Genomic DNA, 18,075 nt, shown 5'->3' with positions numbered 1-18,075 from the left:
AACCCTCTCCGGTGTCTATATAAACCAGAGGGTTTTAGTCTGTAGGACAACATACAATCATACCATAGGCTGGCTTCTAGGGTTTAGCCTCTCTGATCTCGTGGTAGATCTACTCTTGTACTACCCATATCATCAATATTAATCAAGCAGAACGTAGGGTTTTACCTCCATCAAGAGGGCCCGAACCTGGGTAAAACATTGTGTCCCCTGCCTCCTATTACCATCCGGCCTAGACGCACAATTCGGGACCCCCTACCCGAGATCCGCCGGTTTTGACACTGACATTGGTGCTTTCATTGAGAGTTCCACTGTGTCATCACCTTTAGGCCCGATGGCTCCTCCGATCATCAACAACTATGCGGTCCAGGGTGACACCTTTCTCCCCGGACAGATCTTCGTGTTCGGCGGCTTTGCACTGCGGGCTGATTCGCTTGGCCATCTGGAGCAGATTGAAAGCTACGCCCCTGGCCATCAGGTCAGATTTGGAAGTTTGAACTACACGGCCAACATCCGCAGAGACTTGATCTTCGATGGATTCGAGCCACAGCCGGGCGCACTGCACTGTCACGATGGGTATGACCTAGCTCTGCCGCCGAACAGTACCCCAGAGGCCGCGCCCGCATCATCTCCGACCCTTAGCTCGGAGCCAACTGTGCCAATCGAGGACGGGTGCCTAGACACCGCCTCAGGGGCTGTAGTCTCAACGGCGATCGAGCCGAACTCCAGCCTAATCCTCTGCGAAGCCCGTGACTCCAAGGTGCCAGACTCTTTTCCGGACTCCGAACCGTCTGTGCCCCTGCCAATCGAATCCGATTGGGTGCCGACCATGGAATTCACCGTCGCGGATATCTTTCAGCACTCGCCCTTCGGCGACATTCTGAATTCACTAAAGTCTCTCTCTTTGTCAGGAGAGCCCTGCCGGACTCTGGCCAACAGGATTGGGATGCGGATGACGAAGAAATTTGACACCCACCCACCACCCACTTCGTAGCCACTGTCGATGATTTAACCGACATGCTCGAATTCGACTCCGAAGACATTGACGATATGGACGACGATGTAGGAGACGAACATGAACCAGCGCCTATAGGGCACTGGAAAGCCACCTCGTCATATGACATATACATGGTGGATACACCCAAAGAAGGCAATGGCGACGAGATAACGGAGGATGACCCCTCCAAGAAGCAACCCAAGCGCCGACGTCAGCGGCGCCGCTCTAAGTCCCGCCAAAGCAAAAGTGGTGATACCAACACAGGAGATAATAACACTCCGGATAGTGCCAAAGACAACAACAATCCCCTCCAGCAAGATTTAGAGTAGGAGGATGGAGGAGCCAGCCCTCCTGAGAGAGCGGCAGACGGAGAGGAGGAGGATGACAATTACATGCCCCCCTCCGAAGACGAGGCAAGCCTCGGCGACGATGAATTCGCCGTACTAGAGGATCCCGTCGAACAAGAGCGCTTCAAGCGCCGGCTTATGGCCATGGCAAATAGCATGAAGAAAAAGCAGCAGCAGCTTCAAGCTGATCAAGATCTGCTAGCTGACAGATGAACTGAAGTCCTCGCGGTCGAGGAATATAAACTCGAGCGCCCCTCCAAGAATTACCCAAAGTGCAGGTTACTACCCCGACTGGAGGAAGAAGCGTATGATACGGCTGATCGGCCACCTCGTGGCTGCGATAGAGAGGCATTCCAGCCAAAAACTCAGCCTCCACCCCGACGCCATTCAAATAAAAAGGCATGGGGAGATACGCCAGACCTGCGAGACATATTGGAGGACAAAGCAAAGCATGCAAGATCGATCTACGGATCACGAGGGCGCACAACTCTACGAGATGATAAACGTCACACCGGATACAGTAAAAGAAAATCCGGTCAGGCCGAACACAGCAGCCAAGACCCATTCGAGCTGTGTCGCGATATAGCCCAATACAGAGGTGCCGCACACCCCTTATGCTTCACATACGAAGTAATGGATCATCAATTTCCAGAAGGTTTCAAACCTGTAAATATTGAATCATATGACGACACAATAGATCCCGCAGTATGGATCGAGGATTTCCTCCTCCACATCCACATGGCCCGCGGTGATGACTTACACGCCATCAAATACCTCCCACTAAAGCTCAAAGGAACCGGCGCAGCATTGGCTTAACAGCTTGCCAGCGGACTCCATTAGCTGTTGGGAAGATCTGGAAGCCGCATTCCTCGACAAGTTTCAGGGCACTTATGTGCGACCACCAGACGCCGATGACTTGAGCCACATAATTCAGCAGCCAGAAGAGTCGGCCAGGTAATTCTGGACTCGGTTCCTTACAAAGAAAAGTCAAATCGTCGACTGTCCGGATGCAGAGGCCTTAGCAGCTTTCAAACACAACATCCGAGACGAGTGGCTAGCCCGGCACCTTGGTCAGGAAAAGCCGAAATCTATGGCAGCTCTCACGACGCTCATGACCCGCTTTTGTGCGGGAGAAGACAGCTGGCTAGCTCACAGTAATAACATATCAAAGAACCATGGTACCTCCGATACCAAGGATGGCAATAGCAGGTCACGTCGCAACAAACATAAGCGCCACATTAACAGCAAAAATACCGAGGATACGGCAGTAAATTCTGGATTCAAAGGCTCTAAACCCGGTCAGCGGAAAAAGCCATTCAAACAAAGTACGCCGGGTCCGTCTAGCTTGGACCGTATACTCGATCGCTCATGTCAAATACACGGCACCCTAGACAAGCCAGCCAATCACACCAACAGGGATTGTTGGGTGTTCAAGCAGGCCAGCAAGTTAATTGCCGAAAACAAGGACAAGGGGCCCCATAGCGATGACGAGGAGGAGCCCCGGCAGCCGCACACTGGAGGACAGAAGAGGTTTCCCCCGCAAGTGCGGACGGTGAACATGATATACGCAACCCACATCCCCAAGAGGGAGCGGATGCGTGCGCTCAGGGACATATATGTGTTGGAGCCAGTCGCCCCAAAGTTCAGCCCTTGGTCCTCCTGTCCGATCACCTTCGATCGCAGGGACCACCCCACTAGTATCCGTCATGGCAGATTCGCCGCACTGGTCCTAGACCCAATCATTGATGGATTTCACCTCACTCGAGTCCTTATGGATGGCGGCAGCAGCCTGAACCTGCTTTATCAGGACACAGTGTGCAAAATGGGTATAGGCCCCTCAAGGATCAAACCCACAAAAACGACCTTTAAAGGCGTCATTCCAGGTGTAGAGGCCCATTGCACAGGCTCAATTACACTGGAAGTGGTCTTCGGATCCCCAGATAACTTCCGAAGCAAAGAGTTAATCTTCGATATAGTCCCGTTCCGCAGTGGTTATCACACGCTGCTAGGGCGAACCGCATTTGCTAGATTCAATGCGATACCGCATTATGCATACCTCAAGCTCAAGATGCCAGGACCTGACGGAGTTATTACAGTCAATGGAAACACGGAGCGCTCTCTCCGAATAGAGGAGCACACCGCGGCCCTCACAGCAGAAGCGCAAAGCAGCCTCTCAAGGAAATCAACCAGTTCAGCGCTTCAAAGCCTGGACACCTTCAAGCGCGCTCGGAGCAATCAGCAAATAGACCGCCTGGCGCGATCTGAGCTCGCGTAGCAATACGGCGGCCACCCCAATCCCAGCCCAACGGCGAAACTCGTGCCACGCGTACATAATTATGCATTAAAAATACCATGGGCACAGGTGGGGAGGGGGGCACAACTGCGGCACGCCCCAAGACGTGGCTTAAACCGCATTAGAGGCTTCCCGTTTGGTTATTTTTCTTTTTTTTAGGACCTTAATCTCTGGAAACACTGTCCGGCAGCACTATTGCCGAACACATGATGCAGCAACCAAGGAGGCAGACAGCTACGTCATACCACGGAATTCCCAGGTGGATTACAATAACGAGCGAAATATTCGATTTAATATCATTCCTCAGCTTGCCCTTGGAAGGGACATAGTCCTACTCTTTGCTTATCACACTATCTGTATCACTCTGCTTTAACGCATTTTTTTTAATAAACAATGCATGACATTACGACTATTGCTGCATTCTTGTTATATATATATATATGTGTTCATTAATGACGCCTTGCAACCGTACACTTTGGTACGGCCAATACACCAGGGGCTTACGTACCCCACAATACGGTGTGAAAAGTCCGAACACTTTCACAAGTGCGGCACCCCGAACTTATAGCATTATATGCATCAGCTCCGAATCATGTCTTTGGTCAAATGTTGGGTTTGCCCGGCTCCTATGTTTTGGTACCTTACGTTCCGCTCTGTCGGCTAAGGTAGCGCTAGGAGAACTACTGCGATTGTGCCCCGGTTCTGCTGGGTTCAGCACCTCAGTAGAGAAACCTAAAACTGACTGTCATGATAAGGCGAGAGACTGGTCGCTGTTCGGTGAGGTTTTCGAGTCCCTAAACACTTATGATGCTTGGAGCAAGGGGTAGGCCCTGTCCGGCTTAAAGGCGTGTATCACGCCCTAAATTCGGCCTTCTGAATACCAGGGGCTTCGTCGAAATTTAAAATTATAGAATTCTATGGCTAAGTGAGAGTGATAAAGCATTATTAGTCCGGTTGCCTTGTTCGCTGTGCTGAGCACCTCCCTCGAAGGACCCAAACATGGTAACAAGAGTGCTCAGGTTTATCCCGAACACCCTAGCACTCGTGGCATGGGTGCAGAAGCCGAGGACTAGCCATCTCTCAGATTGGATAAACAACCAAACAAAAGGTAATATTTTAAATTCAAACAAGCGTTGCATAGCGCATATGAAACAAGTTTTCATAAATACAGGATAAAACGAGCAAGTCTCACTCAAATATTACATCTTTTGAACACTCGTCCGCTATGAGACGGGCACCCGGCAGAACACCCTTGTAGTACATCTCGGGGTGGCGGTGCTCCTTGCCCTTCGGCGGCCCCTCCTTGATCAGCTTCACGGCGTCTAGCTTGACCCACTGCAATTTCACACAGGCGAAAGCCCGGCATGCACCCTCAATGCAGACAGATCGCTTGACGACCTCCAGCCGCGGGCAGACATCCACAAGCCGCCTCACCAGGCTGAAGAAGCTGTTCGGAAGGGCGTCGCCAGGCCACAGCCGGACTATAAAGCCCTTCATGGCCTGATCGGCCGCCTTATGTAGCTCGACCATCTGCTTCAGCTGGTCGCTCATTGGCACCGGGTGTTCGGTCTCAGCATACTGAGACCAGAACAGCTTCTCCGTTGAGCTTCCATCCTCGGCCTGGTAAAATTGTGCGGCATCGGACACGCTGCGGGGCAAATCTACGAACGCTCCTGGGGAGCTCCGGATTCGGGTAAGTAATCGGTAATTTACTTTTACATGCTTGCTTTGCATATAGAAAGCCTTACCAGCCGCTACCTTCCTCATTGCGTCGATCTCCTAGAGGGCCCTTTGGGCTTCGTCCTTGGCACTTTTTGCATATAGAAATGAAGCTCTTGCTGCACCGAGCCTCGTGCTTCTCTCGCTTGGTGCGCTCCTTGGCCGCGTTCTCTTCGGCCTTGGTTAGCGCTTGCTTCAAGGTCGCCACCTCAGTCGTGGCCCCTGGCGAATATACGATGATCCTGTCATTTTGCAATCGCGTCTTCTTTTATATATACATATCTATAGACAGGGTATTACTTACCCTTGTTCTCCTCGAGCTGCCTCTCGACAAGGCCGAGCTCTTTCCTGGACCCCTTGAGGTCCTGCTTCAGTACGGCGACCTCCGCAGTCAGTGCGGCGGACGCCAGCAGCGAAACCTGCATATGCATATTGACATACTTATATTAGACTCCTGCGATATTATTTGATCCTCTGTTCAGCTTTTCTTTGTGAACACCGAACAAAGCATCAGGGGCTATTGTCTATGCGGTAATATTTCTACTACATTTTAAAACATTTACCTCAAAGCCTCTTAGAAGGTTGGCACAAGCTTCAGTCAACCCGCTCTTGGCGGACTGAACCTTCTGGACCACCCCACTCATAATAGTATGGTGCTCCTCGTCGATGGAAGCGCTGCGAAGCGCTTCCAGCAGATTGTCCGGCGCCTCTGGATGGACAGAGGTCACCGGCACAGGCGTCTTGCCCCTCTTAGAAGGAGGCCGCCTGCCCGAGCCCGGAACCACTGGAGGTTCTGGCGCGGTGTTCGGATGAGGGCCGAACTCGGAGCTCTCAGGGGCTCTGTCCCCTCAGCTCCCGGAGTCCGGAAGGTCGCCTTGAGGCGCCTCCGGGACTGTCTCCCCTCGATTCGGTGCCTCTTGAGATAGCACCTCGGCGTGGTCGGCAGGATGAGGGGAGGTGGCAGTCTGGACTGGATCGCTATCCATGTCCGACGAGCCCAGGCAGCCGTCCGATGATACATCGATACTAGCTCGTGGCGGCCTGCATAATTATGTTCGGCATTAGGTAAAGCAGTGTGCCAAAGGAATGCTATGAGTTACTCTGGTATCCGAATACTTACGATCTCCCCAGGGGCTTGGCCCTGGGCAACCATTCGTCTTCGCCTTCGTCGGCAGCGGTGGAACTGTCCGGAAGGAGAGTCCTTCCCTTCTTGGACCCTTCGGCCCCCCAAGTTGGGGCGGCCTTCCTTTTCTTATCTCCCCCAGCCGGAGGGGGAGCATCTTCTTCTTCCTCGTCTTCGGGGGAGGAGTGTGCCGCAAAGTCATCGGACGGTGAGTCCGACGACGCCTGGCGTCGGGAACTCTTTCGGGTTCCCTTGGCCTTCTTGGTCTTCTCCGACACCGTATAATGAGCCAGAGTCAGCATCTTCGCCAGAAGAGCGTCTGCTGGGCCTTCGGGCAAAGGAGCCGGACAGTCGATCTGTCCGGCCGTCTCCTGCCAGTCCTATCAAAGGTACGGAAGTTTAGATCCCTCATGGAGTCAATCTATAAAAAATAAGTATCCTGTGAAAGGTAAAGCAGCTTACTGCACTGGCTTGGTGCTTCACGCTGAATCCGCGATCCTCAGTAATGGGAGGGGGGACCTTGGCGCTTTTGAACAACACCCTCTAGGCATCTTCGTGAGTTGTGTTGAAGAGCCTGTTCAGAGTTCGGTGCTGCACCAGGTCGAACTCCTGTTGTTGGCACGGGAGGATCCGGCGGTGGAGCATGACCTGGACCACGTTGACGAGTTTGAGCTTCTTGTTCACCATGTTTTGAATACATGTTTGGAGTCCGGTCAGCTCTCCCGAACTACCCCAGGACAGGCCCTTCTCTTTCCAGGAGGTGAGCCACGTGGGGATGCCAGATCGGAACTCGGGGGCCGCTGCCCATGTAGGGTCGCGCGGCTCGGTGATGTAGAATCGCCCCGATTGCCACCCCTTTATGGTTTCCACAAAGGAGCCCTCGAGCCATGTTACGTTGGGCATCTTGCCCACCATGGCGCCTCCGCACTCCGCCTGGCGGCCGCCCACAACCTTCGGCTTGACATTGAAGGTCTTCAACCATAAGCCGAAGTGGGGCTTGATGCGGAGGAAGGCCTCGCACACAACGATAAATGCCGAGATGTTGAGGATGAAGTTCGGGGCCAGATCATGGAAATCTAGGCCGTAATAGAACATGAGCCCCCGGACGAATGGGTGGAGAGGGAATCCCAGTCCGCGGAGGAAATGGGTGAGGAACACTACCCTCTCATGGGGCCTGGGGGTGGGGATGAGCTTCCCCTCATCTGGGAGCCGGTGCGCGATGTTGTCGGGCAGGTATCCGGCGCTCCTCAGCTTCTTGATGTCTCCATCCGTGACGGAGGAGACCATCCACCTGCCTCCCGCTCCAGACATGGTTGGAGAAGGTTGAGGTGGGAAGTGCGGACTTGGGCTCTAGAGCTCGAGTGTGCGAAAACGGATGAGCAAAGGAGGACGAAGGCGTGGATAGAAAGGTGAATCCTTATCCCTTTATATGGGCGGACGAAACTAAGCGTCCCCACTTGCTTGGTAAAAATCGCTTATCCCCCAAGCGCCGTAATAGATGGCGCGGTTGGGTTACCCACTCTCGTATTGATGAGAATCCCGTAATAAGGGGACACGATCTCTGCTTTGACAAGACGTGTCGAAAAACTGCCTCGCGTTATGTGCGGGGCTAGTTAAAGGAAACGGTTCGAATAATCACCGGGCCATGACATAACGTCATACTGTCAAAACAAGTCAGCAAATTAGATTTGCGGAAATATTATTCTCTCTACGGAAGTATGTGGAACTTATGTTGCAGGGTCGGACACTATCCTCGTATTCAAATTCTCCTGTGATGTATTCGGAGGAGGAACCTGCCTTGCAGTGCCGAAGACAATACTGCGCGCCGGACTCATCGTCATTGAAGCCTGGTTCTGGGGCTACTGAGGGAGTCCTTGATTAGGGGGTCTCCGGACAGCCGGATTATATCCTTTGGCCGGACTGTTAGACTATGAAGATACAATATTGAAGACTTCGTCTCCTGTCCGGATAGGACTCTACTTGGTGTGGAAGGCAAGCTAGGCAATACGGATATGGATATCTCCTCCTTTGTAACCGACCTTGTGTAACCCTAACCCTCTCCGGTGTCTATATAAACCGGAGGGTTTTAGTCCATAGGACAACATACAATCATAACATAGGCTAGCTTCTAGGGTTTAGCCTCTCTGATCTCGTGGTAGATCTACTCTTGTACTACCCATATCATCAATATTAATCAAGCAGGACGTAGGGTTTTACCTCCATCAAGAGGGCCCGAACCTGGATAAAACATTGTGTCCCCTGCCTCCTGTTACCATCCGACCTAGACGCATAGTTCGGGACCCCCTACTCGAGATCTGCCGGTTTTGACACCGACAGCCGACGTCCGGCTAGCAGGCCCTGATGGCAGCATGTGAGAAGTAGTTTAAGTTTGTAGTATTAGAGCAAATTACCAGTAGTACTTTAAGTTTGTTGTATTAATGTACAATGTTGGTAAGAGCATCCTTTGAGGGCTTTGAGCATTGATTAGCATGTGTGCCCGTGTGCATTTTTTTGGCGTTAATCATTAGAAGATCGCAAAGCACACGGTTTCTATGTCGTACCCGTCTGCGTTTTTTGCGTTAATGACCCATAAGTCAGTTACCTGTGCGATGTTTCCTAATAAACCAGGCGTACCATTCACCGAGAAAAATCAAGTACACGTGTACATTTTTTGGGAGGCTGGATCTGCCAACTTTCTTTTTTCTCGCACACGAGTATTTTACGCGCTTCATCTGCGTTGTGTGTTTTCCCCGCCCATGCTTCAAATTTCGCACCAAAATTTTCATTAGGCGCACGATTTCAGAATTTATTCCTCCAACCACATCCCCTTCCCCTCAGTATCCCCCCCTCGCTCATGCCTCCCTCTACCGACATCTCAAACCGCCACCGCAACCACATCTACGTTCTGCTCTCAGATCCAGTCAGGTAACCCACCGATCTCTATCATGTCCCCGGCTTGATTGCTTAAATGGCACCTACGAAACATCCTCATGCCTCCAAATCCACCCTGCCAGGAGTTGATGGCGGTCCATGGCGCGATGGCCGCTGTCCGTGTTAACCCGGAGGAACACCTCGCCTCCGCCGCCGCCCACGACATGGTGCAAGCTCTAGCCTAGATGAAGTCCCCAGTGACTACCCCCCAGGACTTAACATGTAAGATTTGACCAGCTAAATCTTACCAATACCCCTTGCAATGCTATGATTTGTACGGTTGATATATTAAGCATGTTCGTGCCTTATTTATTTCAGTACTGCACACCGTGCAATGTTCAAATATTACCGTGTCGAGCTCAATTTCACCAATACGAGCAACAAACTTACAATACATGACTCAAGATATCACTAGAGATGTTGCTCATTTGCTATTTTTAGTGGATGCTAACCCTGTTGTACTTAACATGCCTATCCATGTACTTACGCAGGGTCATAGTGGCTGATGCTTTTGTCTGCCATTGAGGTGTCCTGCATCCCATGTCTTACAGTATTTCACATAATTTGTGCAATTGCAGTTTAACTTCTACCATTTATTGGTTGTCTGTAGATACACATGTCAGTGGCACTGATCCACGCTTCGACCCGGAGGAATAGCTCGCCTCCGCCGTCGCTGACTTTGGGCGAGCTCTAGCTAATATGAAGTGCCCCAGCAACTACCTGTCAGGACATACCAAGTATGTACTCTCCAGTTCATTCTTAGCAATACCAGTTGCAGTTAATGGCTATGTTCTGTATGGTCACTGTATTAAGCATGTTCTAGTAAACATGCCTAACACGTTTGTGCTGCTTTCCCTACCTTTTTATAGACATCTGGGCCATTCTCTGCTTTGGCAGCACCTGCCTTGTGATGTTTAACTATGCCAATTCCATTTTTGTCAGTACCAGTTTCAATGTCTATTAAGCCTGTTGAAATTAACAGTTGAATCCATTTTTTAAATAGTTGTATTTCAATGGTTACAAACTTACAAAACATGACTTGGGATGCTGTTAAGCCTATTGCAATTAACAGTTGTATCCATTTTTTAGTCTGTCCATTTGCTACCATGCTACTCTCCGCAATGAAGATATACTAGAGATGTAGCCCATTTGCTATTTTTGGTGGATGCTAACCTTGTTGTACTTAACATGCTTGTCCATGTACTTACGCAGGGTCATAACGGCCGATGCTGTTGTTTGCCGTCGAGGTTAGCTGCATCCCATGTATTACAATATTTCACATATTTTGTGCAATTGCAGTTTAACTTCTACCATTTACTGGTTTCCTGTAGGTACACATGTCAGTGGCACTGGTCCACACTTTGACTTGGAGGAATAGCTCGCCTCCGCCGCTGCTGACTTTGGGCGGTCTCTGGCCAATATGAAGTGCCCCAGCAACTACCTCTCAGGACTTACCAAGTATGTACCCACCAGTTCAATCTTTCCAATACCAGTTGCAATTAATGGCTATGTTTTGTATTGTCGATGTATTAAGCATGTTGTAGTAAACATGCCAACACGTTTTAGTTATTTTCCCTACCTTTTCATAGACAACTGGGCCATTATCTGCTCTGGCTGCACCTGCCATGTGATGTTTAACTTTGCCAATTGCATTTTTATCAGTACCAGTTTCAATGGCCTTTAAGCCTATTGCAATTAACAGTTGTATCCATTTTTAAAGAGTTGTATTTCAATGGCTACAAACTTACAAAACATGAATTAGGATGTTGTTAAGCCTGTTGCAATTAATGGTTGTATCCATTTTTTAATCCGTCCCTTTGCTACCGTGCTACTCTTTCGAAATGAAGATATCACTACATATGCTGCCGTTTTATTACCATTTGCTATTTTTGGTGGATGTTAACCCTGTTGTAGTTAACATTGGCTTTCCATGTACTTACACAGGGCTACAATGGGCGATGTTGTTGTTTGCCGTCGAGGTTAGCTGCATCCCATGTCTTATACACCATCTATCCCTACATATAAGTATTTTTAGAGATTCCAATACAGACTACATAAGGAGCAAAATGAGTGAATCTAGATTCTAATCTAAACTATATCTATTATTCTATATACATCCGTATGTAGTGCATTTTGAAATCTCTAAAGAAAATACTTGTACTTAGGAACATAGGTAGTTATATTTTACATCATTTATGCAATCCTTAGTTTAGCTTCTAACATTTACTGGTTGCTTGTAGGTACATATATGAGCGGTACTAATCCATGCTTCGATCCCTTTTGCGTATGGGGCGATGAGATATTCATGAACAAGCGTCAAGTGAGGAAACTAAGAAAGATTGTTAGGAGAAAGAAACGGGTGATTGGAATTAAGCTCTTTATTTACACTTTGTCGAAGACAACAGTGAAGTTTACGATGGTAAATAATGTGTTTCCTTTTCCCCCTGCCCACAATAAGTTACTCTATTAGACCTCAGTATCTGATATTTTTCTCTTTTCAGTGGTTTCTGAAGCTATTTACTGATGATTACCTTGCAAACTACATGACCGGAGTGGAAGCAACTAAGGTTAAAGTATATAATTCATGCTACCATGATAATGCTCTAGAAGTCTTCCTGAAGGTGGTGAAGAATGGGCGGGCGATCGTCACAAGGGGTTGGACAAAAGTGGTTCGTGCCTATGGCATGCAGGAAGGCATATTATGGGCATTCCGCTTCTTCAACACCGTGGGTAGTCAAAATAATTTACACTTGTCTCTTCACCTTTACCGCCTTTAAATACTATGGTTCATCATAGTTAATTGCTGCCTAATCCTGTAATTACTGAACATATTGTACTGGCAATTTTATATAAGGATTCATTGTTGAACCATTGTGCTGAGAATTTGAATTGTACGTTTCATATTTCAAAATTTCCAATTATAATAAAAAATTACAGGAAAAAAATAAAAAGAGAACAAACGGTCATGGAACTTTGCAAACGGTTTTGGCAGTAAAAGCGCTTGTGATGGATAGCCCAAAGCCACACAGTTTTCTACATCAAATCATGTGTGATGTAGTTAATGAAAGCAAATAGTTAACCAAGGCAGAGCGTGTGTGATAGTTACACCTTTCATACACGAGCGTATACATAAAACTGTGTGGGATGTACATACGAACGGAAACATTTTCCCTAGATTGACTGTGTGGGATGTACATAAGAACAGAAACGTATTCCTTGGATTGACTGTGTGATATACATACGAATGGAAATGTTTTTCTGGGATTCACCATGTGGGATGTACATACCTACAGAAATGATTTTCTCGGATTACCGTGTTGGATGTACATACCTACGAAAATGATTAGGTTTTGATGCCTCGGCCAATCGCACACGACCCCAGCCTGTGTCCCAGGAGGGCCTATCCTCGATGGTTTCTGGGTTGTGTGGGAAGGACCCCCTATTGCCCACACTCACTTGGCGGCGGTTCCAAATGCCGTTGCGGAAAGGGGTTAAAAACCGTTTGTTTAGGACCGATGTGTACCAGTGAGAGGACATCGCCGTCTCCGTCGAGGCCCCGCCCCGCTGCCAACGAGGCCGCGCCACACAGAAAACGAGGAAGAGTAGAACACGGTAGGTCGCCGCTTCTTTGGTCCAAGTAAGGCCACCGCTACTACCCTCCGGTTGAAGCCAAGCTAGGCGGGTTGACCATTGACGGCCGATTAGCTTCTTGGCGGCGACATGGAGTCGGAGAGCTGCGCTGGAGAAGAAGCTTCTATTCGTCTCAGCCGGACATGGGTGGGTAGCTTCGGTTAATTAATTATACCTCCAGCGCACCCCTTTTTAGTTGAAGAATGTATGAAATGTAATGAAATCCTGCATGTTTATATGAAATCGGACCGTGTATGAATGAATTTAGTTCGATTAGTTCAAATTCTTGTATCACTGGCATTGGATGAACGTGCAACATAATACGTACTAGCATTGTTCCCAGGGTGATCACCTCATTTGCTACTCCCTCCGGTCCTTTTTAGTCTACATATAAGTTTTGTGTGAAGTCAAAGTATCTCTACTTTGACCAAACTTATAGAAAAAAGTATGAACATTCACAATGTAAAATCAACTGACTTGAAAGAAAACTAATATGCGAAGAAAAAAGGAACAGAGGGAGTACAAAGAATTGAGCAGCTTTTTAGCATTCATGTACATTGCAATCAAACACACAGGCCTGGCAATTCATAGGGAACATTCAAAACAATCGATGATTATGCATATTAGCGATTCACATGTCAGAGAAAATATTTACTTCACAATTAAAGAATAACGAAAAACCGATTGATGCTGCTGACAGCAAAGGGCGTCCCATTCAAAAATATCAAACGCATGTCTTCTTGCTAACATCAATGAGCAAAATTTGATAAGGTTGTCCCATTCCAAAGTGTCAAATGTGTGTTGTTTTGCGTACATCAATCGGCAAACATTGAAAAGGTTTTCCCATTCCAAAATATCAAATGCCTACGATTGTGGAATGGGAAAGGTTTGCCATCAGTTCGGACACTAACATGGCACCTCATGCTAAATAAACCAGCTATTCTTTTTGTGCAATTCCACAAAAATCAACCAAATTCGCGCGTAGCTTGTATGTTTTTGCCTTTATATGTTGTTGTCGGCGTCTTGGGAATGGGGGTACCCAGACTTGCCTGCCCGCAGCCCACGGTGTGGCTCCGTTAGTGACCTGGTACGACCCAGCTTCAGCAACGACAGCTCAAGACCCTCGCGAGGGGCCAATGCTCGTGAGGCAGACGACACCAAGACCTCCCTGGGGGCGGCCTCGCTAGGCTGGCTCTTGACGAGCGGAGATATCAAGGCAAGATGCACCTCACGAGGTTCACATGACGACTAAGGCCAGGCGGGCGCCAGCGGGCGCAGTGTACTAGTTTCCCCTTTGGTGCCAAGGAGGCAAGCGCAGGCGCGCAGTCCCGAGCAATCAAGCAAAGGTTTCCATCTCGGTGTAACAAGACCAAGACTGCCAGGACGACATGATGGAGGTCATCGCGGAGCCCATCGCAGCATCACCACTAGAGCCTTTTGCAGGCGAAGACTACTTTTGTCAGGATAGCTTGTACTAGTTGTCCCCCTTCAAATTTGGCCGTTGTGGGATCCCTTCCCGCCTTACATTTGGGAAGAGGACCAAGGCCACTATAAATAGGACTTAGCCACCACCATAGAAAGGGGGATCATTCAGATCATCCTCTCATCCACCAGCTCATCAAGCTCAAGAACACCTCACCTCCTGAGGCTGTTCCACCACTGTACTAGTTCATCCTCAGCCCCTCGAGGCAATCCACCATAAAGATGGAGTAGGGTATTACACCGCAAGGTGGACCGAACCAGGATAAACCGGTGTGTCCCTTGTCCCTTGGGTTCGTCGAGCTAGGCCGTGGAATCATCGAGCAAGCATATAGAGAGGGGAGAGTTCTTCACGCGCACCCCAGTGTTTGAACCTCTCAAGGGTCTGCGGAACCCTGAATCTGACATTTGGCGCCCCAGGTAAGGGTGCATAGAAGCCTCTCTTCCGTCGGTCGACCCGCCGCCGCTCCACCGCCTCCATGGCTGATGCTCGTCCAGCCCATGTCGAGCGTCGGGCCGCTCTTGCCGCTCACGTAGCTCAGACATTACCCATTGGCATACCTCCCCGTCGTTCTCCATCACCTGCCACCAATGCCGCCACCGGCATAGCGGGGCACGAGAAGCAAGCCTCCTCGCAGCACCCCTCCGTGAGGCGAGATTGACGCACCACCACCCCATCGCTGACTCTGGCTGGCTCGTCGTCTCACGCTCGTCGCGGGCCGGTGGACGTGCAGGCTGTGCTGCTCATGGCACGCGAGCTCCTGCGTTACCACCCCGTCGATGACTTCTACGAGGACTGGCTGGACCGTATCGCCGAGCTTGTCAGCGCGGCTGGGGGCTCCCCTGCACCATCCCTCTCGCTGCCTCGCCTGCCGTCCGCTGAAGGGTGACGTAGCCCATGGAGCACCTCCGCCACCTCCCCGTTGATACGTCTCCAACGTATCTACTTTTCCTAACACTTTCCTCTTGTTTTGGACTCTAATTTGCATGATTTGAATGAAACTAACCCTGGACTGACACTGTTTTCAGCAGAACTACCATGGTGTTGTTTTTGTGCAGAACTAAAAGTTCTCAGAATGGAACGAAACTTTGCGAGGAATTTTTATATAATATATAAGAATTTATGGAGCCAAGACCTACTGGAGAGGGGCCCCTAGGTGGGCACAACCCACCAGGGCGCGCCCCCGTCTCCTAGCGCACCCAGGTGAGTTGTCCCTACCTGGTGGCCCCGCAGACCCTGAAACCGATGCTATAAAAACCTATTTTCAGAGGAAAAAAATCAAGGAGAAAGAATTATCATGATCCACAAGACGGAGCCGCTGCCAAGCCCTATTCTTCCTTGGGAGGGTAGATCTGGAGTCCGTTTGGGGCTCCGGAGAGGGGGATCTTCGTTCTCCGTCATCACCAACCCTTCTCCATTGCCAATTCCATGATGCTCCCCACCGAGAGTGAGTAATTCCTTCGTAGGCTCGCTGGTCGGTGAGGAATTGGATGAGATTCATCATGTAATCGAGTTAGTTTTGTTAGGGCTTGATCCCTAGTATCCACTATGTTCTTAGATTGATGTTGCTATGACTTTGCCATGCTTAATGCTTGTCACATTGGGCCCGGGTGCCATGATTTCAGATCTGAACCGTTTATGTTATCACCATTATATTCATGTTCTAGATCCGATCTTGCAAGTTATAGTCACCTAATACATGTTATGATCCGGTAACCCCCGAGTGACAATAACTGGGACTTCTTCTGGTGATTACCGTAGTTTGAGGAGCTCATGTATTCACTATGTGTTAATGCTTTGTTCCGGTTCTCTATTAAAAGGAGGCCTTAATATCCCTTAGTTTCCAATATGGACCCCGCTGCCACGGGAGGGTAGGACAAAATATGCCATGCAAGTTCTTTTAATATAGCACGTATGACTATTTACATAATACATGCCTACATTATATCGATGAACTGGAGCTAGTGCCGTATCGCCCTAGGTTATAACTATCACATGATGAATATCATCCAAAAAGTCACCAATCCAATGCCTACGAATTTCCCATAATGTTTCTGCTAAGTACTACTACTATCATCACTGTTACACTTGCTACAAAATTACTGCTATCACTGTTACTGTTACTATTGCTACCGCCACTACTATCAAAACTATCATATTACTTTGCTACTGATTGCTTGCTATAGATAATTAATCTCCAGGTGTGGTTGAATTGACAACTCAGCTGCTAATACCTTCAAATATTCTTTGGCTCCCCTTGTGTCGAATCTATAAATTTGGGTTGAATACACTACCCTCGAAAACTGTTGCGATCCCCTATACCTGTGGGTTATCAAGACCTTTTTCTGGCACCGTTGCTGGGTAGCATAGCTATATTTGTTGAGTAATTTGGGATTATTATCATATTTTCACTATGAAGAATCTGAAGGATCCTAAGACTAAGATATTTCCCTCAAAGACGAGGGGAGGTAAGGAACTGCCATCCAGTTCTGCTTTAGATTCACCTTCTGTTATGAGTAAACTTGCAACACCACCACATGTTATCAATTCCAATATGTCACAAGTTATTGATGATGCTACTTCTACTATGAATGATGCTTATGATGATGCTAGTACTTTGCTTGTTAATGATGATGTGCCACTTGGTGAATTTCTTGATGAACAAATTGCTAGAGTAATACAACATGATGTTGTTGAATCTGATGATGAGCTTGAAACTGAAACTCCTGAAATACCTGCTAGAACTAGCCCTCCTAGATATGAATTGCCTAAGGTACCGGAAGGTTATGTTATGAGTAAAGAAACAACTAGAGATATTCTTGCTTGTAATGATAGAGATGATCTAGAGAAATTACTACACAAGTATAAAGAACATTCTCTGAATGCTAGAATAAAATGTGATCCTAAGTTTGCTACTTCACCTATCTTTATTAATGATAAGGATTATGAATTCTCTGTCGACCCAGAGTTAATTAGTTTGGTTATGAAACTGAAACTATTGTGGCACATCTTACTAAGTTCAATGATATAGCCACCATTTTTACTCATGATGAGAAAGCTCGCTACTACTTTATTCTCAAATTATTTCCTTTCTCATTAAAGGGTGATGCTAAAGCTTGGTACAATACTCTTGCTCCTGGTTGTGTGCGTAGTCCCCTGGATATGATTTATTACTTCCCTGAAAAGTATTTTCCTGCTCATAAGAAACAAGCTGCCTTGCAGGAAATATTTAACTTTGTGCAAATCAAAGAAGAGAGTCTCCCACAAGCTTGGGGGAGGCTTTGCCAATTACTTAATGCTTTGCCTGATCATCCACTTAAGAAAAAAGAAATACTTGATATCTTCTATAATGGACTAACCGATGCTACTAGGGACTTCCTAGATAGTTGTGCTAGTTGTGTTTTTGGTGAACGAACTGTTGGACAAGATGAAGAATTATTGAATAACATATTGAAAAATTATGATGATCGGACTATTCCTGAACCACCGCCTAAACCCACTTCAAAGAAGAGGGTTATATTATGTCTCAATCCTGAAGATATGCAAGAGGCAAAGAAA

At 48.2% G+C, this 18,075-nt stretch overlaps 1 protein-coding gene across 1 annotated transcript; it reads left to right on the top strand.

The window, feature by feature from the left end:
- The first annotated feature begins 11,358 nt into the window (after positions 1-11,358).
- LOC147959076 (uncharacterized) lies at positions 11,359-12,184 on the top strand. Its single transcript, XM_087535834.1, has 3 exons — positions 11,359-11,386; positions 11,648-11,826; positions 11,909-12,184. Exons 1-3 carry the CDS (start codon positions 11,359-11,361, stop codon positions 12,182-12,184), a joined length of 483 nt encoding a protein of 160 aa, XP_087391960.1.
- Positions 12,185-18,075: the final 5,891 nt, after the last annotated feature.

This window comes from Triticum urartu, chromosome 7A, assembly GCF_056163025.1.
Source record: "Triticum urartu cultivar PI428250 chromosome 7A, HENAU_Tu73, whole genome shotgun sequence".
Classification (NCBI taxonomy): Eukaryota; Viridiplantae; Streptophyta; class Magnoliopsida; order Poales; family Poaceae; genus Triticum; species Triticum urartu.
This window is presented reverse-complemented; position numbering and strand designations above follow the sequence as displayed.

Coding starts and splice junctions, on each gene's coding strand:
- LOC147959076 (XM_087535834.1), top strand. CDS start 11,359: ATGGGCGATGTTGTTGTTTGCCGTCGAG. Junction 11,387..11,647: donor TGTTGTTGTTTGCCGTCGAG/GTTAGCTGCATC, acceptor GGTTGCTTGTAG/GTACATATATGAGCGGTACT. Junction 11,827..11,908: donor CAACAGTGAAGTTTACGATG/GTAAATAATGTG, acceptor TTCTCTTTTCAG/TGGTTTCTGAAGCTATTTAC.